Genomic DNA, 24,205 nt, shown 5'->3' with positions numbered 1-24,205 from the left:
TCATGAATTATATTTCTATTAAAGGATTTATGTGGCACCTGACAGCCAGTATATGGAAACAGTGTTTCTTGTTGCTTAATACCTACTATTAGATGTACTTATTAAGAACATGATGATAATGATGATGAAGATGGTGATGATGACAACACTGTAGAAATGGAAACTGACTCCAAAATAGGGAGGAATACATAGTCTTGAGGTAACTTAGTCTTGGCTCTCTGTTGAAACATTTAACAGAAGAATTAATTAGATGACATAACATGGTCAAAACTTGATCCCGTTGACATTTAAAATTGTTATATGACGTGTAACATTGAATCGTTTGAAATAAACCTTCATTTAAAACCAATAAATTTCCCAAATCTTCAAATATTTATGTCACCTTCTTCTTGGCAATCTCAATTTTCAGATATTTTGGTTACATTACTTTCAAAACAGAATAGAGTATAAATGTTAATTAATAATTTGCCTGTAGTAAGGGAGTAGGCTAAGTAACTAACTTTCTTAGGAAAAAATCTTACACATGTGCATACAAGCTCAACTATGAAATGACTCAATATTATTTCTAGCAATTTAAGAGGTAAACTCTGTGTTTAGTACCCCATACTTACTTCAGACTACAAATAAGAACATTTAAAACCATTTTAAGCAATTTCATATAATATTAAGTTTATATTGCTGAGTAATAGATAATGTAAATTGAAAAAAGCCCATTCTAATCAATTACCAGAATAGTATTATCTTTTATAATTTGAAATTGTCTTAAATAAATTATATTTACAAATTTTACAACTATCTCAAAATTGTAAACATGTAAATCACCATTGTCGTCATAGACTTTATTTAGCTTACAAAGCCATTAGAAAGTAAAAATTTAATCAAGCAATCTTTCATAAGTCAATCAATGGTCTCGATTACATAATGACAAAATACAAATTTTATTAATTTTCTCTTTGAATAAGATGAATTTTGCCAGCTCTTTTGTTATTTATCAATGTAAGTTTACCTGAAAAATAGGTTTATTTAGGTTATTGATAAAGTTACTGTGAGATGATAGGTTCTTTTCTCATTTGTAGAATAACTCTAACCCATTTTAAAACTTGATAATCTTTAGATTTGAGCAAGATTTTACAATTAACATGGCAAATTAAACAAATTCAAGGATATCACAAAGAACTGTTCATTTATGGTACTAGAGCAAATATACATTCTTTTCTTTTTGTTTAAAGGTTTACAAGGCAAATTCCATATCTTGATTTATATAAGTCTCTAAAGCTGAAACTATACAGAGTTTTGTGAAATATAATTGTTTCCCTGTGCTGTGCATTGCCCAAAATTTACCATGTCTAACTTTTAAGTAAAATTCTAATGTATTATCATTAAATAGAGACAAATTGTCTTTTATACTTTATATAATGATTGAAATTTATTTTAAATCTTTTTATTGGACTATGAAATAAGTCTCAAAACCCAAGTGCACTAGGCAGTCGTTTTCCTGGTTATACTAAAAAAAAGAAGAAAGAAGAAAAGAAATGGAGAAAGAAAGAGAGAGAGGGAAAGAGAGAAAGAAAGATGGAGAGAGAAAGAGAGAAAGAAAGAAAGAAAGGGAGGGAGAGAGAGTGAGAGAAAGAAAGGAAAGAAAGAAAGAAAAAGAAAGAAAGAAAGAAGAAAGAAAAGAAGGAAGGAAAGGAAAGGAAAGAAAATGAAGGAGGAGGAGAAGGAGAAGAGAAGGAGAAGGAGAGGGAGGAGAAGGAGGAGAAGGAGGAGAAGAAGAAAGGGAAAGCTGGAGGGAAGAAGAAAGAGAAAGACAACCATCTTGCTTTTAAAATCACTCCTTAGGGGTGGAAACCCACGCACTGTGTCATTAAATAAGGTCAGTTCCTTAGGATGAAAACAACAATAAAAATGTTTCTCCACATTAATATAACAGACTACAAAAAGAAAAAAGAAAGGCACAAGGATACTAACCATTATTAAAAACCTCTTTTAGTAAGTTTCAAAAGATTACTAAACAGTGTCTGGATGGTATGGTGGCACTAACCAAATAGAAGATTCCTGAAAATGAAAATTTAAATCTTTGAGCTGTTAGCATGTATAATTGCATTTAAATTAGTAAAACTCTTAATAAAATTCATTATATTTAATTAGTCAATTTATATTTACACATCTCTAATTCTTGAAACAATGTAGATCTGGAAATCTTGATAGTATGAACTTGGCCATATTTACATTGCTTTTTATAGAGCTTTTTTTTTTTTAAAGAGCTCTATTTTGTATTTTGAATGTAATAAGAAAATACATAAATAGTCCACAGGTAAATGTTTTCAAGAATATCATTGTTGATGTTACAGAATATTTATTCTTAAAAGCTTAACTTCCTAATTAAAAGATATATTTTTATAATAACATGATGTGACAGCATTTGGAGAAGCACAGATTTCTTTTTACATTAGAAGTGTAGTTGAAATCATGCTCCACATTGATAATTGACATATGTAGCTTCATTTTAAAGTTAAAACCATTATGTTTAGCAATATACTTATTTTTGAAAAACAGTATCTGAAGAAAAATAACCAACATGATTTAACTTTTATGCTCATCACTCTCTTTTTGAATATATGTATTCATTGGTCAAGAAATATCATAAAATATGTTACTTTCAAGCCTGCATTTAGTATTTATTTTTAAGGAGGAAATCCTATTTTGTGTATCTCGCTGGCCTAATTTTGATAGTATAAAATAACTAATGATATTTTAGTATTCATTCAGAATAATTCCTGACCATTTCGACATACAATTTCTACTTATCCTACTTGGAGCCTACCAAAATTTGAGCTACTCCTATCAATGGTATCTATAAGATACCATTGTACCTCAATGGTCTAATATATTCTAGTACATATCAACCAAACTTTTATTTTGTGTTTGTCATTTAAATTATTTGTTAACTAATTATGGATATACTATATATTCTTAGACACTCTCCAATTAATTTCTGACTCTGTAGGCCGTTTGCCCAAGAATTGTAAGTCACATGTAATGGAAACAAATCAAAACAGTCACTGTGATTAGTTGCAGAGAATTATTCTACCACATTCGATAATAATAATAACTAAAATGGAAAAAATATTCATAGGAGATAAGATATAATATTTTACATAATATTGGTGTGTTAAATAACAAAAATAAATGTCATTTAATGTGACCCATTAAATTTTTTCTTGTGAATATAACTGTTTTGACTGGCAGCCTTTTAAAAACATCAAACAGTTAATGCTATACATCAGAAGTATGAATTGACCTAAGGCTATATGAATATAACAGTGAAGCAATGAAAGATGGAAAATGACTGGCTAAATCACTCATGTTAAAAAAATATATACAACTTTGTTCTTGATATTTGGTTTTAGAGCAGCTATCTTTAAAAAAAATGTTTTATTATTTACATAAGCTATTCAGCAGTCACAAGAAATTTTACATGTAGCATCTTTCGTGATCCTACTGATCAATCACTGTAGTTTTATAGCTAGAAAAAATTAAAACTTAAGAAGTCAAGTTTTATATCTAACTAGTCTCAGAGCTAAGACAGGAACTCTATTATCTTAACTTCCATCTATGGAAGCTTTATCATATTAGCCTGCCTCATTAATGATGATTTCATTCTCAGCTGAGCTTTTTACCTGGACTCTATTCTTGCTAAATGTAAATTTTTTGAATACTAAATTATACAGCAGACAGAAAAAAATTATGAGGGCAAAAGAAATACATATCTTTCTTAGTGAATTAAATTATAAATCATGTTATGCTTTAGCCTGTATTATTTCACAATGATAAACATAATCAAATATTAAAATATTCTCAGAAAGCTTTACTCTAACAGAAACAGTTACCCAATATCTTCATATTGTATTTTGTAAACACAATGGGATGGAGAAAAATTGAGGATCATTATACATTTTTAAATTTCCCCTCCTTAAGCTAGTTAAAAAAAAACAATAAATAAGGTCTGACAACACAACTTTAATCAATATAGCTGTGAAATGCATTTTTAGAAAAAATAATATTAATCATCACATTTTTGCTAGTAGTCATAATGATACGATTTTTTTAAGAGTTACATCCAAATAACTAATGCTTAAGCTAGAAAACTTTCTTTTCATAAGGTGCGGCAGTTAAAATGTATCAGCTTTACAAATAATAATAATGATATTATTTTTAAAAGAGCTGCTTGTTATAAGCCAGTTATGTGCAAAGAAGCCCTCTATGTATGTTATCTTAATTAATTCTTAAAACACCGTTTTTATGGATTCATAACTTGTTTATTCATTGTTTCATTTATTTATTTATTTATTTATTTAAAAAGAAGAATAGAGAGGCTAAGTTAATTTATCTAAGGTTAAACAAAGTTATGTTTCCAAGTCTTTTCAATTCCATAACTCATGCTTACTATCTAGGAAGGTGAAATTATTAGGCTGCTTATGACCAAAGCCCATAATCTGTTTATCTAATTCAAACTCCTAATCCATATATTTCCTTAGTGAAAATTCAAGGAGGAAGAAGAATAGTTAAATATTCTGCCTCCATTGTGTACAGCTTGATATGGTTGAAACACTGTTAGACTAGGCATCTTTGACCTTGGAAAACAACTTGACCCTTGAAATACTTATTATCCTCATCTGTACTATATAGATGATAATATTTACATGGCTCTTAGGGTAGTTTTGTATTCAAATATGGTATTACACTTTAAAAACTAAAGTCATTTATAAAAATAAGGTGGTAAAATTATCTATTAAGCTATTATTTTAATTAAAAATAATTATTTGTGGGGATACAAAGAGTATGGGTTATCATAAACAAATGACCTAAAAATCCTTTAGCTGATTTGGAAGTAGATCAGTAAGCAAAATGAAGATTGATACCTCATTTCAAAGTACAGCATTTTATATTTGTATGTCAAGACATTTTAAAAATTCATCCAATTAGTCATTATATAGATCATTCACGGAAATTGAAAGACACTCAGCTCTCAAAGAAAGGCAGTGATATAAAAACAATAAAAAAATTGACATTTGTCCAAAGTTTATTTATACTTTTTAACTTCTGAAGAACAAGTTAAAAAATTAATACCTAAGGTCTGACAAGAATCAACACAACTTTAGTCAATATAGCTGTGAAATGCATTTTAAGAAAAAGTAATATTATATTATTATATAATTGTGCTTTACAGCTATAATTTTTACACTGAAAATTTACTTAGAACTTTTAACTTCTGTAAAGTTAAGTTCAGCTAAAATTTCTTACATCAAATGTAATTAATAAAAAGTATAGATATCTTACAGTTTCTAAAAAGGCATTACTGGGCAAAACATAAATATTGACATAACATTTTTACTGATAATTTATAACACTGTTTGCATTCCTATACCTTACCCCAAAAGTATATTCTTCTAAAAAGCATTGCTCCTGTTAGAACTAATTATTTAAAATTTTAACAGCAGCTTATACGTAGCTATCTGTAAACAACCTGTTTTCATTCTTCTGTTTCCATGAAATACAGAATTAGTTGGCTTTGTTATGTGTTTTCCTTATAAATAACCTTTAAAATAGGATCCCTAGTCTTGCGTGTTTAAACTAAACCCTCTGATTTTCTTCTTATCATCCCCCAAATTGAAATGTTTTGTTCATTTGTGCTTCTACTACTCTGATTTATAGCTGTATTCCAAATTGGTTATTCCTCTAAACACTGAAGAACATTCTATGTGCCCTCACAAAATGTTTTTGAACTATCAGTGCACCAGAAAAAAACGTAATTATTTAGAGATTGTCTTGGGTAAAATTTGCCAGTGTTCTATAATAGAAACAGCTACATTGACCAAAGTAGACTATGTCCTAAAAAAACAATACCACATAGATTTAAAAATACATTTTAACCATTTTAAAGACAACAAAAATGTGTGTTCAAGATGGGACACCTATTGCACAAATTCAGTATCTGAGCAATAATTTTTATATATATATATTTTATTTCTTAGACATATTTACTTAATTTACACTTAATAAGAAAAGGAGTGCTTTTGGCTTCATCTTAAGATTTTTTTTATGTCAGGAAACTCAATAATTTATATCCAGACAGTTCAATAAAACAATTTGTATAAGCAAATACATTTTCAAATACATGGGAAAAATATTCTTTCTATATACAAAACACACAAAAAGAGATCAAACTATAGAAGTTATGTTGCTGTTCTTGCTGAAAACCTAAAAAAAGAAAAATTATGTATGTCTGTTAAAAGTAGACATATGCAAATATTTAAGAAATGCAGAATTTTAAACATTAATCCATGTTATAAAAAATTTAATAAAAATTAAAATTATGATATCTTATAATTCTTGCTTACAAAGCCAACATATTATAAATATTATCAGAGAAAACAACAAAATTCAGTATATTAAGCAGCTTGTTATAGCCAGAAGTAAGTCTTAGAAGAGGGAAACAAGATCTTTCAACCAAATCCATACACCCAAAGTGTGATAATTGTCTCAGATACACAACAGTTTCTTGGATTGCTTTCTCAGTGAAACTTCAGTAGAAATATCTTTAAAATCAAAGAAGAGGTAAGGCAAAAAGAAAAATAATTATAAAATGCATGTGTTGATTAGTTACCTTTTCAGACACATTCAGATGAGAAAAGTTTCTGAGTATTTTAAAAGTTTGAATAAATAAAAAGCAATGTGTCCTTGAGGCATTAATGTTTACATCACAATTAAAGCCATTTTTTATAAAAATTATGATACACCATCTTGTGGTTATCTGAAAGGAATGCAATTTCCATTTTTAAATGCTTTAAGGTCCTCATATTTCAGCTTTATTTTCTGTTTTTATTTTTAACCTGCCCTCATTTGAAAATGTGAAACTTTGCATATTAATCTTAATTATCCAACAGCTTATGAGAAAGCCTATCATTATCAAGAGCTATTTGTTTTCACTAGTATTTACAATATGTATTATAAAAGGCATTTTATTTTCACCCATAAATTAATATATTATAATTTTATCATCATTAAAAGTAAGACTTAATATGGAAAGATATTCATTATTTATAAATTTTATTCACAAAGTTCACATTCAGCTAAACTTCATATATATTATATCTGACATATCTGACAAACTATTTAGTCACCAATACATTTGTGCTTTCCTTCAATGGGCAAAACACAATTCATTGTAGATTTATTTATCAATAAATATTTATTGAGTAAGTAATTGATCTCACAAGTGTTTACCTTATTTTTGAAATATAAGACATCTAGGTTAAAGACACAATTATGATAAGTAAAAATAAACTGAATTTCTGTATGTTCTCAAATGTATGATAAAATCTAGGACTATCGTATGGCTAATTTTAATAAATTAAGTAATGTGTTAAACAGCCATATAGATCATATAGACCAACCTAAATTTTCTTAAGAAAAATGAAGAACTGAGCCCAAGAACCTGATTTATCAGAATAAATAAAATGAATCATTTCCATTAAATCCATAATTATTTAATTTACCATTTTGAATTATATAGAAAAATAATTTGTTTCTTTATGATACTTTTCTTAAAAAGTTACTGCAATCAACTTCATTCTTAATTTAAATGATAGGTAGATAGGTAGGTAGGTAAATAGATAGAGAAATAGATAGATAGGTAGATAGATATTATGCCACCAGGCACTAATCGAGGCCTTGGAGATACAAACAAAAAATACTAGGTATTTGTCCTAACAGCAAGAAGAATTTAATATGTGAAAAGGCACCCATACACAGAAGCCAACAAACAAGAATACAATACTGTTAATGGGATAATGGAGATGTGCTTAGGGGTTCGCAGCGTGAAGATATCTAGACTTAATGCTGAAAATGGTTTGAAATGAGCAAAATACCCTCCCAGCTTTCTCAAAAGGAGATACATGTTTTTAGATTATGACAGTACCTGAAATAAACTAAGTAAAAAGATGAGATATCTGAGTCACATTTTTTTTCATTGCAATAGGAAATGAAAACCTACTTCCACTTCTTAGAAACAAGCTATGCTCTGTGCCCAAACCCATTATACCTTTTGATTAGGGAAAGCTTTCTGGACAAGTTAATGTCTCATTTTAAGTGCCTAATACAAAATGTTTGTGAGAGTTTGCAAGGTAAAATAATAGACAAGATTTACTCCAGTCAAAAGGAAGAGTATAAACTTGGGAAATTGAGAGTTAAAACGTAGTGTGGCTGTAGTAAAGGTGCAAATTGGAGAGGAGCAAAAGATAAAGCTACAGCAGTGGACAGGGACAGGTGTGAAAGGGTCTCATCTGCTAACCTAAGGAATTTGGATTTCTTTGTGGCAGCTATGTAGAAACAGTGTGCAAAGCATTGTGAAGTGACTATAATGCTCATGTAATATCCACTCAGTTATTTCTTTTTGGTGCAATGTTAATGCTTCATTGTTTCCGTTTGAAAAGGTACATTAATTTTATTTTTCTAATTTTTAGAGGATCATATAGATCCATAGAATGTCAAGAGATCTAGGTAATATCTGAAAAATTCAACTAAACATGTTCGTAATAACAATGAAGCACAATACATTACAAAATTAAATCCTCACATCATTTGTTTTTGTTTTAACCAAATACTTGTAAAACAAAACTGCACTAAAGATACGGCCCAGCTAAATCAAATGAATGGGACACATAGAGGTAAGCACAATAGAATACGACATATCATCAAGAGACTAATTCGTTTTACTTTAATACTGAGCTATAACTTAAAGAAAATTATTACATATGGATTATTTGAGGTTCCAAGTAGAAAACCCATATTTATTCTATGATTTTCATTCTTATATTACACATTAATGCCTTAAATATCACACTTATTGACAAATTAAACCTGAAATGATAATTAATGAGTTAATATTTCTTCTTTGGTTAGCTCTTTAGATTTAGTTTCAAAGTTCATTTTGACACTTTAAAAATGATTATAACATAAAAAGTGTACTTAGACACACAAATGCAACCAATATTTGAGTTAGCCAAGCAAGCATAAATAAGAACCTGAATATGTTGTGAAAACAAATCATGTTATTTTCTGAATTCTTCAAAAACTTTAATTGGTTATTTCAGTCATAGACAAAATGGGGTTATAAAAATATACATTTATGATAACATTCCTTAGTCTCAAGTACTGTAATCAAGCAAAAATGTACAAATACTGTATCCAAAATTCTGATTCCAGGAAGGATAAATAATTATGACATAAGTTATTAGAGATAAAGGAGCATTTTTATTTTCAAAAATATTTCTAAAGGTACAAACACTTCAAAGAATATTAGAAAAAATATTTACCTGGTATTCCTGTATGGCATTATTTTCAAAATACCTCTTTTTTGCTCTTTGTATTTACCAATTAAAGTTCATAAACCTCTTAAATATTAAAGATTATATCATCTCACTCTGCCACAGTGGTTAAAGTTAAGTCTAAAATATTGTGAGTTTCATCAAAAACAAAAGAGATGTTTACATACAAAAGATGAAATAATGTACTAGAAGACTTTAAACTGTTGGTTTTGTCATATCCAGAGCAATGAATTTGCATACAAAAAGTATCATGTAGCATCTGAAAGAGTTATTTGCCTAGTCTTCATCATATTTATAAAAATGAGGAAATTATAGCACTAGAAATATAGAATCTGAATGAGGTGACAAACTTTTCAAGGATAATACAAAAAACATTTATACAAATGACTGCATTCAAATGCAAAATATAGCAATAGCCTCAATATTTTTGAAGTTTATACATATTTTTAGAAGGACTATGGTACAAAAAAACAAAGAACTGATTAAGAATACTACTAAATGGCAAAAAGAAACTATACTATTTTCACACACTCATTAATGTAGAAAATTAACTGTAATTTCTCCAGTGAAAGCTAATATCTTTCTTAAACTAGAAATTTATTGGACTAAAGCTATTCAGATAAAAACTTACTCTCTAACTTGAAACTGTTAACCCATATTGTATATAAAACCTCATTTTTAATCTGCAGAGTATTTTTTCTTTCATATTAGTTTCTAATTTTTACTCAATTAACTGTATCTCATCATATACCACAATGAAATTCAAACAACAAAAGTTTATTTTTTAAGTCTGTAATAAGAGTAGAAATAGCTATTTTTTCTGAAGCTGGCTACAATTAAACATATTAAAATTAAATAAAAAATCATAAAGGTGACCATGAGTCTTTCTGTGAAATTTCACAAAATATAATATTTTGTTATGTAATGAATGACATAAGACAATTTAGAGCAATGGTTCTATGCATTATCATTAGTTGGTAACATAAAAACTCTTTTGGTTTGTGTTTTATTGTAACAACAAAAATTGTTTTAAATTTAAACTGAAAAAAGTAACATTTACCTTTTCCAATTGAGCGTTTTTTTTGGATTTGTATAAAAATTCTCCCACTGCCACAAAAACTGAAAGCACCAAGCCGGCTGCCAGAACAATGAAGATGCCACCAATATTCTGAACCCCCAGGGCACTGGCCTCTTTGCTCTCCTCTTCTGGGCAACCATTGCCCCTCCACCATTTCTCCTTCATCATATGCAGTTTGCCTTCCTCTTGCAGCTGAAGAATTGCTATGGTAATTTTGTCTCGATATGGAGAACCTAAGAAAGGAGAGGTTATGTTAAGTATTTCAAGGAACCTGAAATTTCATAATTAAAGGTTAGCAAGATGAGAGGAGGGCAGAGATTTTTCAAAATGCTTCAAAGTGTGCCAGTGTTTTTTCAGAAGAGAAAAACAACTGGAAAAAAGACATAGACGTTTAACAAGATCATTAAAATGGATAGCCTTGCTAGATATTGAGGAATTAAATGAATTTTGTTTTAAGAAAGAATATGTCTCCTAAAAGGTGGACTCAGCTTACAGCATTGTAAAACGTAAGAAAGAATCCACAAAGGAAAACGGATAGAGTGCAAAGATGTTTCATTCATATCTACAATTTATTCTACACTGAAACCAGAGCACTGATAAAACAGCTATCTCTATTTTTAGACCAGAAAAGTTGTGAAAAATTGGTGTTTCCCAAGATTAAATGCAGTAATTTAAGGGAATAATTACTAATAAGCTGTATTCAATGGTATCTTTTACTTAGCAGATAATGGGCAGTCACTAGTATCTGTTATGTGATGTGCATAACAGAAGTCACAGGTTGTATGGACTTAGATAATTTAAAAATCATTATGGAGATTTAATTTATAAATCAAGGGGCATACAACCTCGTATTGTAAACATTTGGGGTGTTGTTCCTTTATCAGTTTATTTTTTAGAGACAATGTTTTATTTTGTTTTTTTCCAGTGGAGGCAACAATATAAATAAAACGTATTGTTTATGCTAATGGAGGTACATACTCATCTGCATTAGATATTACATGATAAGTAATATCTGCTAATTCATTGACCAGAAACATATAAAAATATTGAAGCACATGCATTTTTCCACATCTGTTCCAAGGGATTGGTTTTATTCCTTTCCCCCACCCAGAAATAGCCTGCTTCTAAAGTGTGATCTTTTTCCTAAGACACTATACTGCACATTCCATTTTTTGGGTACAAATTCACCCATAGTGTTTTCCTGCTTCCAGAAAAATATTAAACATTTCAGCTTGTATTCAACATTGCCTGCAATTTTGTTTTGATTTGAATGTGTCCACATCTATACATCTCTTTTAGTGAGAGTAGGCAATGTAAAAGTAGAAAGACGAGAACCATAGAATGTAAATAACCTGCTGAAATAGTTGGACAAATGAAGATCTACCAAACTCAACTGAAGAGTTGTTTAACATCATCTTTTCTCTACTTAGAAGCTGTAGAAGTTTATGGCTTCTCTACATTTTTTACAGCCTTCCTAAATAGGGGCATTGCCCATTCCTATAATTAGAACTCAAATATTTTATTTTCATTATGCAATAATTCTTAAGCATATTAGGGGAATTTCTGCTTCTCAGTTTCTCCCCTGTGCTCTTCTTAAAATACTAATCTAACATGAAGGTGCAGTGTAAATTCTGCCCCTTAACCACTTCAGATTTCAATATATTAGCCCAACTTATACTACTTTCTGTCTTGATCACTCACTGGGCATTCAGCCTAGGTTCCCTGATATTATTATTTACCTGTTGAGATACGGTCTATTTTCCTAAATACATTGCAAGCTTTTTTGTATGGAGGCTATCTATTATCTGTCTGTCTGTCCAATCAGTCCATCCATCCACTTATCCACCCATCCATCCATCTAACAGATATAGAAAGATGCATGTGCTTCATTATTTTTATATGTTTCTGGTCAACAAATTAACACAAATATCACTTATGTAATATCTAATACAGATGAATATCTACATCCATTAGCATAAACACTAAAGAACACTAAAGAAACATCCATCCATCTGAATTCTCAATCATTTTTCAAATCATAGGCTCTCAGCAAATGTTTGCATATTCTGAGGAGCATAATAACTGACTAAAAACATTTTAACATAACGTAAGAGCAATAACATGGTGCTTGAGTCTCTGTGATATGTAATAAAACACCATAAACTAAGGTCATTTTGCTTGACTATTCAGTATTTATTAATTTGCTATATCTAGCATGGTGCCAGTTGAAAGATCAATTTTATTCAATAATGATATATTTTCCCTGCAAAATAAATGCTTACTTAATGGGGAAGAGTATCTCCATTTTAAACAGAATGATAGTTTATCAATTTCTTTGAATTAGAAACAGTATATGCAACAAATCTTGTGTTGATAGTGTTTGTGAAAATGGCCACACCTGGTTAACAAAAAGTTGTAATTTCTTTTCTTTGTGTGTGTGTGTGTGTGTGTGTGTGTGTGTTGTTGTTGTTGTTGTTTGTCTTTGTAGACAGTCTTGCTCTTTCACCCAGGCTGGAGTGCAGTGGTGGGATCTTGGCTCACTGCAACCTCTGCCTCCCAGGCCCAAGCGATTCTCCTGCCTCAGCATCCTGAGTAGCTGGGATGACAGGTGCCCACCACCCCATCTGTTCACCATGTTGCCCAGCTGGTCTTGACCTCCTGAGCTCAAGCAATCCACCTGCCCTGTAAAGTGCTGGGATTATCGGCGTGAGCCAAGGTGCCCAGACTGTAATTTCTTTTATATAAATATAATTATAAGCAAGATTTGTGAAGGGTGATTACTTGGAAAGTAGACTTTCAAATATAGAAAATTCTTAATCCACTTAAGTATTTATTTTGTGAGAGCTCATTTCTCATTTTGAGAACTATTGAAAGAATATAATATTATTGCCAACTCACTATATGCACCAACTGCACTGGGATGTCTATTCCAGTATCTTCAAACACTATATTCTCCATTACATTCTCAAGAACAAAATAAGACACAAATAAACAAAAGCAACCTACTTTTCAGCAAGTGAGACACCTCTTGACTTTTCGCCAGCTGAACTTCCTATTTCCAGCATTGATTGTGAATATACAAATTTTCCATTGCTAGAAAACCTCAGCACACTTGCTTTTATGAACATAGGAATGTTTAAATGATATTTGATTTGAATCAAATGTACAAAGTTAATGGGCTTCTTATTAAGGTTTTAAACAAGATGAAATAATATAAGGAATATAATCAATGCCAATAAATCAATGACATGTTTTACTTGTCCTTCCATCATTGATCTAGTTTAAGTATTTTTTAAAAGGACAAGTAATTAAAAATGAATTATTACTTATTTGATACATAATTTGATGCTCCTTTGGAAATATTTCTACAAATATGCCAGTTGAAGTCAAATGTGGACTGAAATTTCAGCTAGATGAAAAATTTCAAGGACACATTGAGACCAAAGAACGAAAGAATCTTCCATTCTTCCTGTGACATGAACAGCCATGCACTTAGCTCTAATGAAGTGAACACTCATTAATTATGTAGAGACAGTTCCTCCCAAGTCCAAACTCCCAAATGAATCTGTACGTTGGCAAACAAAGAACTGATGTTACTGAATGTCAACTGAGAGAAGCTCAGGAGTCACACTGTAAGGTCACCTTCAAGAAATATGTATATGTTTTCAAGAGGCCTCTAACTTTAATTAGAAAACACTAAGGAAATTATAAATGTGTCTATTAGAACATGCATCATTGTAACTTAGAGTCAATTTTCAAACTGTTAGGAGGACAGACAACCATAAAAGAATGGAGGAAGGTAGACAAAAATATGTGGAAAACTGCAACACTCAAAATAGACAGATGGCCTTCAGTTTCAGTTTTACTAAAACCTTGTGAGACTATATGGTCACAGGGTGACCATATATTTTCTTTTTTTTTTTGGTCAGATCATATGAAATATTTTGTCTAAAATTCACACATTTAAAATATTGACAAATAAATTATTTTTAAAAATTCAGGATAAACCAAACACTTTTAAAGCCAAATTAGGCCTTGAATCTTCATTTCAATCTCTAATCTTTGGTTCTTTCTGTATCGCTGCTCTCAGTGGGATTTTCTTTGATAATTTAAACAAATTCTCCATATTCACAGTAAGGAACTCTTATGTTTGTAAATTATCTTTTTACAACTTGCCAAAAGATCCCTTTTACCATGTAAAAAAAGTCCTAGCTTGCAGAGAGTGAAAGGAAGGAAGGAAGAAAGGAAGGAAGGAAGGAAGAAAGGAAGGAAGGAAGGAAGGAAGGAAGAAAAGGAAGGAAGGAAGGAAGAAAGGAAGGAAGGAAGGAAGAAAAGGAAGGAAGGAAGGAAGGAAGGAAGAAAGGAAGGAAGGAAGGAAGGAAGGAAGCAAAGAAGGAAGGGAGGGAGGGAAGCAGGCAGTCATAGTACATACATTTATTACATAGTGAAACCTCTTCATATGTCAGATGTATAAGACCTGATGCTCCAAATGAGCCCTCAAAGGAGGTATAGAGGCAGTTTCAAGTGACATACAATGACAGCGTATGGATGGGCACATAAAAACTACAAATGTATCTATCCAGAACTTCCTTAACAATAGAGTTATTGTCTCTAAATGCCCCTTTTACGTTAAACTTTAATCAAATATTTTTATGTGATATTGTAATTTCATGAGAATCTCGCCCAAGACATAGATTAAAACTCTTTAAGAGATTAAACTGTGATTATTATAAACAGTGAACACAAATCTCACTAAATATTTCAGAGCTAACTTGCTGGGTTTATTAAATTGAGTTATTCTTATCTTTCTTTTTCTTTCTTTCCTTCCTTCCTTCCTTCTGTCCTCCCTCCCTCCCTACCTCCTTTTCTCCCTCTTCCCTTTCCTCCTTTTCTCCCTCCCTACTTTTTCATTCCTCTGTGTTCCCTTTCCTTTTTCTTTTTCTTTTTTTGCCTTTCCTGTACTCTCTTTTTATTTCTTATTCCATTTTTTTTGGTTTTTTTTTTTTTTTTTTTTTAGACCAAGTTTTGCTCTTGTCGCCCAGGCTGGAGTGCAGTGGTGCCATCTTGGCTCACTGCAACCTCCGCCTCCCAGTTTCAAGTGCTTCTCCTACCTCAGTCTCCCGAGTAGCTGGGATTACAGGCACCCTACGCCCAGCTAATTTTTGTATTTTTAGTAGAGACGGGGTTTCATCGTGTTGGCCAGGATGGTCTCAATCTCTTGACCTCGTGATCCACCCGCCTTGGCCTCCCAAAGTGCTGGGATTACAGGCCTGAGCCACCGTGCTGGGGTCCTGTATTCTGTTGTTCCCTTCCCCTTCCTTCCGTAACTTCCACTTCCCTCCCGTGCTCTTCTCTCCCTTCCCCCTCTATCATTCTTTCCCTTCCCCCTTTTTTCCTTCTTCCTTTCTTTCCTCTCTATCATTCTAGGAACCTTACTTGTAGAATGAAATGCACACGTAGTTCTAAATACTTAATTTTAAAGTATAAGTCTATTATATACAATATATTGATTTATTTCTTCTATTGCTCTTTTACTGCCCTGTACAAACTCTCAGTTTTACATGCCAACATTTTTCTCTTTATCTTATTTCATTACGTCTAGATAATATAGAACTAATAAAGTAAATGCAGTCAGCATTTCTTTTAATTCTGAGGGAGGCTTATTCATGGATAAATAACTTTTCTTTAAAGGTTGCACAGCAAATTGTCCAATAATGAATATACTGAAATCACATTATCCTATATTTAAAAATATATCTTGAAATCAATGTATCTTATATTTAACATGCTGAAATTGCATTATCTTACATTCTGGAAACCTCTCATTCAGCCTTTCAAATGTTTCTTTACTTTCAAATCAAGCTTCTGTATGCTTTAATCAATTACAAGGGTCAGAAACAAAATCATTCTTGCTTTTTATAATATATCTCCTTCTAAAACTCATTACAACAGTATTTCCCAAAGTGGCTCTTCCCACATGCACTTCTGTTTTTGGTAAATGTACATCTGTTTGATTTGTAAAGGATTACTTGTACAAATAATCTTGAATAATACTACATATCAAATATATCTCATGCAAATTCACATTATACATTAGCAAAGTAAAGGCTTCCATCTATCTATTAAAGGAAAGAACAGAAAAAATTAAATAAAACTTGTTTATAATGTTTAAATTTATTGTCGGGGAAGAATTTTTCCCTCTCGCTTATTAATGTCCCCATAAATTCTTTTCTTTTAAATTCAATTTGTACTGCTTTAGGAACAATAATTACTATTAATACTTATTGTAAAGTAAGATAACCTTAGATAACAATTACTATTGTCATTACATGTGTTCTCTCTGTCGAAAATATGTTGCCCCTTCATTAGATTTTTCTGTCTGACCCTATGTACTCTCCTTTCTGCCTTTGAACTTACATATTGTGAACTCACAGCTTATCAATTTGTATTATTTGTAGGTTCCCTTTTTCATCTATTGCTCCATATGCTTCATAAGAATTCACAGCACACTGCTTGTATTAAAACACAGTTCCACAACTGGCTTTGAAGTCTATTTGCAAGATAATTTTGTGGGACAAGAGTTATAAGAACTATTTAAATATAGCTGTATACTAAAATTGATGAAACCAATTTTTGAAAAAAATAATAAAAATATGCTTTTTGTTCTTCCTTAATAGAACCCAAATCCTTCATACATTTTATTAAAAGTCTAAAGGGCTTACTGGGTATTGCTTTTTTTTCATATGACATATCCTCTCTGGCTACCTCCTAAAGGACATTTGTTTCTTTTATTTTATATTCATTAGTTATTCAGATATTGTAATTATATTATATTACATGCTGTATATGACCTAGCATTAGGTAGTGGTGTGGTACTAGTTGCTCACTTTGGTTCTAGGAAAATATTTTTATGAAGTAGACTACTAATAATATTACATTTCTTCTAGCTTGTCATTACTCCAAAACATTATGTCTTTTTTGTTATAGCTATTCTAACTAGTGTGAGGTGATATGTCACTGTGGTTTTAATTTGCATTTCCCCAATGAATAACAATGGTGAATTTTTTTTCATATATCTGTTAGCCATTTGTATGTTTTCTTTTGAGAAATATCTATTCAGGTCCCTTACTCATTTAAATAATTTTTTCTTGCTATTCAGTTGTCTGAGTTCTTAATATAGTTTTGATTTAACACCTTATTGAGTGTGTGGCTTGCAAATATTTTCTCACAATCTCTAGGTTGTCTCTTCACACTATTATTTTTTTTCCTTCCTTTGCAGAAGCTTTTAGTTTGATGTAATCCCATTTGTCTATTTTTGCTTTTGTTGCCTGCACTTTTGGGTTCAAATCTAAAAAATATTGCCCAGCTCAGTGTTGCATAGTTTTTGCCCTATGTTTTCTTCTAGTACTTCTACAATTTCTGACCTTAGTTTTAATTCTTTAATGCATTTTGAGTTGATTTTTGTATGTGGTGTGAGAAAAAGACCAAATTACATCTTCTGCTTGTGGATATCCAGTTTTCTCAATGCCGTTGATTGAAGAACTATTTTTTTCCATTGAGTGTTCTTGATAGTTTTGACAATTGACCATACATGTGTGGGTTCATTTCTGCACCCTCCATACAGTTCCATTGGTCAATATGTCTATTTTTTTCTTGGGAGGGGGAAGTACCATGCTATTTTGATTACTATTGATTTGCAGTGTAATTTGAAATCAGATATTGTGATGCCTCTAGCTTTATTTTATTTTATTTTGCTCATTATTGCCTTGAGTATTAGGCCTTTTTGTGATTTCACATAATCTATAGGATTGCTTTTCTATTTTTTATGAGAAATTACAATGGAAGTTTAAGAGAGTTTGCATTAAAACTGTAGATAGCTTTGGGTAGGAAGAAATATTTTTTTTTCTTTTTTCTTTGAGATGGAGCCTTGCTCTGCCACCCAGGCTGGGGTGCATTGGCGTGATCTTGGCTCACTGCAACCTCTGTCTCCTGGGTTAAAGCAATTTTCTCCTGCCTCAGCCTCCTGAGTAGCTGGGATTACAGGCTCGCACCACCATGCCCAGCTAATTTTTTGTATTTTTAGTAGAGATGTGGTTTCACCATGTTGGCCAGGCTGGTCTCGAACTCCTGACCTTGTGATCCACCCAGTTCGGCCTCCCAAAGTGCTGAGATTACAGGCATGAGCCACCAAACCTGGCCAGGAAGAAAATTTTTAACAATATTAATTCTTCCAATCTATGAACATAGATATCTTTTTACTTATTGTGTCTTCAATCTCTTTCAGTAATGCTTTAGAGTTTTCAGTTTAATGTCTTCTTTTTCTTTCTGATTTTGAGTCGCCTCTCTTTTTGCCCTTAGCCTAGTAAAAGGTTTGTCTATTTTGTTTATTTTTTTAAAGAAGTGACTGTTGGGTTTTTTTCCTATGGTTTTTCTATTCTCTGTTTGATGTATTTCTGTTCTGATCTTTATTATTTACTTCTGCTAACTTTAGGGTTTAGTTTGTTCTTCCTTTTCTAGCTCCTTGAGGCATAATGTCAGGCTATTTGGGATCTTCGTTCTTTTTAAGTAGAGGCATTTGTTGCTATAAAGTTCCCTCATAGAACTGCTTTTGCTGCATTCTGTAGGTTTTGATATATTGTGTTTCTATTGTCATTTGTTTCAATATATTTTTAATACTCCTTTTGATTTTTTTTTTGACCTACTAGTTGTTCAGGAGCATGTTGTTTAATTTCTACATACTTGTTAATTTTCCAAGATTTCTTGTTATTGATTTCCAGTTTCATACTGTTGTGGTCAGAAACAATACTACGTATAATTTCAACCTTTTTGAATTTATTAAGATTTGTTTCATGGCCTAAACTATGCCCTGTCTTGGAGAATATTACATGGACAGTTGAGAAGAAAGCACATTCTACTGCTCTTGAATGGAAAGTTCTATATATGTTTGTTAGGTCCATTCCATATAAAGTTTTAATAGTCCATTTGCACACTGCTATAAAGAACCACTTGAGACTGGGAAATTTATGAAGAAAAGAGTTTTAATTGACTCACAGTTCTGAAGGCTTAACAGGAAGCATGACTGGGAGGCCTCAAGAAACTTACAATCATGGAAGAAGACTAAGGGGAAGCAAGGACCTTCTTCACATGGTGGCAGTGGGCGCGGGTTGTGGGGAGAAGTGTCACACTTTTTAACCATCAGATCTCGTGAGCACTCACTCACTATCACAAGAATAGCATGGGGGGAAATCTGCCCCCATGATCCAATTAATTCCCACCATGTCCCTCCCTAAAATGTGGGGATTACAATTCTACATGAGATTTGGGTAAGGACAGAGCCAAACAATATCAAAAGTGCAGTTCAAGCCCGGTATTTTCTTGTTAATTTGCTGTCTGGATGATTTACCTATTAATAAAAGTGGGGTATTGGTGCCTTTTACTATTATTTTAATTTCTTCTTTCAGTCCATTAATATTTGCTTTATATATTCAGGTGAATCAATATTTGGTGCATATATATTTACAAGTATTATGTCCTCTTATTTCCTCCTTTATCATTAAATAATGACCTTCTTTGTCTTCTATAAATGCTTTTCACTTGAACTCTAAGTATAGCCGTCCCTGCTGACTTTTGGTTACCACGTGCATGGAATACCTTTTCCATCACTTCACTTTCAGTTATGAATATTCTTAAAGCTAAAAAGAATCTCTTATATGCAACATATAATTTGATCTTTTTAAAAATACATGCAGCCACTGTATGTATTTTGATGGAAGAATTAATTTACATTCAAGGTTATTATTGATAGGTAACAACTTACTCTTGCAATTTTTCTTCATTGCTTTTTAAATAAAGCATTATTTTAATTTGCATTTCTTTTATGACATATGATATGGAGCATTGTCATATGCTCTCTTGGTATGTGTGTATTTCCTTTGATGAGGTGTCTGTTAAGATCTTTGGACCATTTTTTAGTGGGGTTGTTTATTATGATTGTGTTTTAAAAGTTCTTTGCATTATTAGCTAATTATTTATTAGGTATGTCTTTAGTAAATTTTTTTTATTCTCTTGATACCAGATGATTTTTAACCTCTCTTCTCTCATTTCTACATGAACAGTGTCATTTATATTTGGCTAAATTCTCCCATGGCCCTGATATCTTGTACCTCATCCTAGCCTCTAAATCTAGAAGAAATGAACAAAATGGATTTGAGATGCTCTCACTATCATTTTCCTTTTCTATGAACACCTTTCCAAAACTGGAATGTAGATGGAAAGAGAAGAGAGAGAAGTAAGAAAAAGGTAGCAAAAGTAAAAGAAGAGTTATCATTCTTACTCCTGTTATTAAATAGAAGTAATCTTTTTTGCTTACCTTTCCTGAAGACTAATTTATTATAGTTTCATCTGTCACATAATTCTGTAACACATTACCCTGTTTATTTGTAAAAACTTGCTAAATTTTATATATTCTTTGTTACACTGAAAACTCTAGGAGGGCAGGGGTCATGGTTATATTGTTCACCGTTACATACTTAGGATCTCACAGCTATGCTAAGTAATATTTATGTACTTAACAATTAATAGTGAGACAGTATGGGTAAAAATTAATTCATTTATGGTCCTTGCCATTAGGACACTCATATTATCATCTTAATGGAGAAAAAGATACTTTAAGAATTGTAATATTATATACCAAAAACTATATAGGAATATCTGAAAATGTGCTATGGTTCCAAAAGAGAGAGATCCTATGTATTTCTGTGGCAGCCTAGGAAAAGTGTGTAAAGAGATGAAAAGGTCAGCATAAGAAATTTATCTGGATAAGAGAATTCAACCAGAAAATTGGAGGAAGAGTGAAAAAAGGTCAACTCAGGCAGAGGGAAACCCAACTTGTTTGTATTGTTATCAGGTTAGATGTAGGGAAGAGGGGATAAATTCAGAAAGGAAATGATATGGTTTGGCTCTGTGTCCCCACCCAAATCTCATTTTGAATTGTTTTCCCATAATTCCCATGTATTGTGGGAGGGAGCCAGTGGGAGACAATTGAATCATGTGGGTGGTTCCCCATACTGTTCTGGTGGTAGTGAATAAGTCTCACGAGATCTGACGGTTTTATCAGGAGTTTCTGCTTTTGCATTTTTCTCATTTTTCTCTTGCTGCCTGCATGTAATAAGTGTCTTTCACCTCCCACCATAAATCTGAGGCCTTCCCAATCATGTGGAACTGTAAGTCCAATTAAACCTCTTTTTATCCCGTCTTGGGTATGTCTTTATCAGCAGCATGAAAACAGACTAATATAGAAATCTTGAGATAGGTAAAAGAAAGGGATTGCATGATATTGTTAGGAATTAGTATTTTATCTGATAGCTCGAGAGCACCACTAGAAAATTTTCAGCAAGGTACTGATTGAACAGATACGCAATGTGAAAAGATTATTAGGTATCAGAAAGATTGGTTCACTTTTATCTGACACCATTTGGTGATTAAAATGTTATGGATTGATATATTTTTAAAGATGAAATTACTCTTTTTGTATCCTTATCATTTTTGCCCATGAATTTCTTATACTTCTATAAAATTAAGGCCTTTCAATGGTATTCCTCTGTATGAGTCCATTTTCAAGCTGCTGATAAAGACATACCTGAGACTGTGAAGAAAAATAGGCTTAATGGCCTCACAGCTCCGTGTGGTTAGGGAGGCCTCACAATAACAGAGGAAAGTGAAAGGCACTTTCTACATGGTGGTGGCAAGAGAGAATGTGAAAGAAGTAAAAGTGAAAACTCCTTATAAAACCATCAGATCAGGATGTGGAGAAAAGGAAACCCTTGCATACGGTTGGTGGGAATGTGAATTAATGCAACCATCATGGGAAACAGTGTGGAGGCTCCTCAGAAAACTAAAAGTAAAATTAGTATATGATCCATCAATTTTACTTCTATGTATTTACTCAAAAGATTTGAAATCAATCAGCTTGTCAAAGAGATGTGCACATTCCATTACTCATTGCAGTACTTTTGACAATAGCCAAGTTATAAGATTAACCTTATGTTTATAATGGATCAGAGAATAAAAAGAAAATGCAGTACATATACACACAATGGAATATTATTCAGCCCTAAAAAATAATGAAATTCTGTCATTTGCGACAATCTAGATGAAACAAGAGAATATTATGCTAAATGAAAGAGGCCAGGCACAAAAAGACAGACATCACATATTCTCACTGACATGTGGGATCTAACATATTTGAACTGATAGAAACAGAAAGCAGAGGCTGGAGGGTTGAGAGAAATGGGGAGATGATGGTCAAAGGGTAAAAAATCTCAGACAAGAGGAACAGGGTCTTTTTAAATCTATTGCACAACATGGTGAATATAATTAGTAACAGTGTACTGTACATTTCAAAAATTCTAATAGAGTAAATTTCAAATGTTTACACCATAAAAAGATAAGTATCTGAGGTGATTGATATGCTAATTAGTTTAATCATTCCTTATTGTATTCATAAATCACAATGTCGCTTTTACGTCATAAATATACACATTATAAATGTTTAGTTTAAAAAATTTTTTTAAATAATATAAACGCATTCTAATTGAAGGAATATTTATAGAATATGCAGGAAAATATTCAGGTACCTAAGATCATAAAGGGAGATGCTTATATATGGCATATAAAATGTATCAATGAAGAATTCAAATTATAGAGTATATGTATTAGTTGCCTTTTATTAATATTCTGTATATCCTCTAACTTGTGAAAAAGAAAATGTTATCAACCTGTAATGAAACAGCCAACTATTTTTACTGGTTCTGACATATTTCATATATATTAGTTAAAAGTGACTGGTGAAATAGATTTGCTGTCATATTTCTTGAGTATTAAACCGTGAAACTCTGACACTAAGTATGAAAATAGAAATAATTTTATCCTATAAACCCTACCTTTCTTATGATTTTGCCATCAGCAATCATTAGAATAGTATTAGGAATGGTTATGTCAGCAATGATTTCCTTACTATTATGCTTTTTTCCAAATCTAATGTAAAATTCCAAGGAAAGAATTATAAGAGTTGGACCATTTTATATTAAATCATTATCCTGAATAATCATTAAGAACCCTAAAATTGGAAGAAAAAATATATTTTTTTCAAGACAGTGAACTACCCATCCTTTAAGTATTGCTTAAGTCCCTTTTGCAATTTGGTCTGTCTGCTTTGGTCTCACTAAGCTCCAGCTATCTAAGTCCCTGCACTAATAACAGGCATTTGTTTATGTCCAATATTGCATTTTTCTCTATTTTATGTCAAATTTGTTTTTCCTTATCTGTCTTCTAAAAAAGAAAGATGATTTATGTTTATATTTTATGTTCATTATTTTACAGAGCTAAGCAGGAAAGAGTAATGAAATTCTTGTAGATTGGTCAAATGTAAAGAAAATATACAGGCCTTTAGAGATGATTTTTCTCCTAGTATATCTTGAGCTCTGTTTACTAAAAAGATTGTTTACTAAACATGTCTTTAGAGATGATACTTCTCCTAATACATTTTGAGCTCTGTTACTAAAAGTTCAAGACATGTTTGGAAATGGAAAACCATTTTGCTTGTTCAGATAATGCCTTATGATAGGAATTTTCTTAACTTTATACAGTAGATATCAGTCACTTTCTTCCCACAAAATGATAGTTATCTAATTACAATATACTGATTGGCTGATGGTAAAATCCCAGGTAGGTTTCATTA

The 24,205-nt window shown here is 31.5% G+C and overlaps 1 protein-coding gene across 5 annotated transcripts in view; it reads right to left on the bottom strand.

Annotated features, from left to right (window-relative positions):
• GRIK2 (glutamate ionotropic receptor kainate type subunit 2) overlaps positions 1 to 24,205 on the bottom strand; it is a 685,903-nt gene that overhangs the window by 4,035 nt on the left and 657,663 nt on the right. For 2 of the 5 annotated variants that reach the window (XM_055391438.1, XM_019030080.4), the window contains one exon: positions 10,450 to 10,700. In XM_055391438.1, coding sequence (XP_055247413.1) covers positions 10,450 to 10,700 — 251 coding nt within the window. Of the gene's footprint in view, positions 1 to 86; positions 219 to 1,968; positions 2,056 to 10,449; positions 10,701 to 24,205 lie in introns of those variants that run through there. The other 3 variants (XM_063707793.1, XM_055391439.2, XM_019030081.3) reach the window with 3 other exon arrangements.

The sequence above is a fragment of the Gorilla gorilla genome, chromosome 5, assembly GCF_029281585.2.
Source record: "Gorilla gorilla gorilla isolate KB3781 chromosome 5, NHGRI_mGorGor1-v2.1_pri, whole genome shotgun sequence".
In the NCBI taxonomy this organism is placed as follows: domain Eukaryota; kingdom Metazoa; phylum Chordata; class Mammalia; order Primates; family Hominidae; genus Gorilla; species Gorilla gorilla.
Note: the sequence above shows the minus strand (reverse complement) of the source record. Positions and strands in the feature narration are given on the sequence as shown.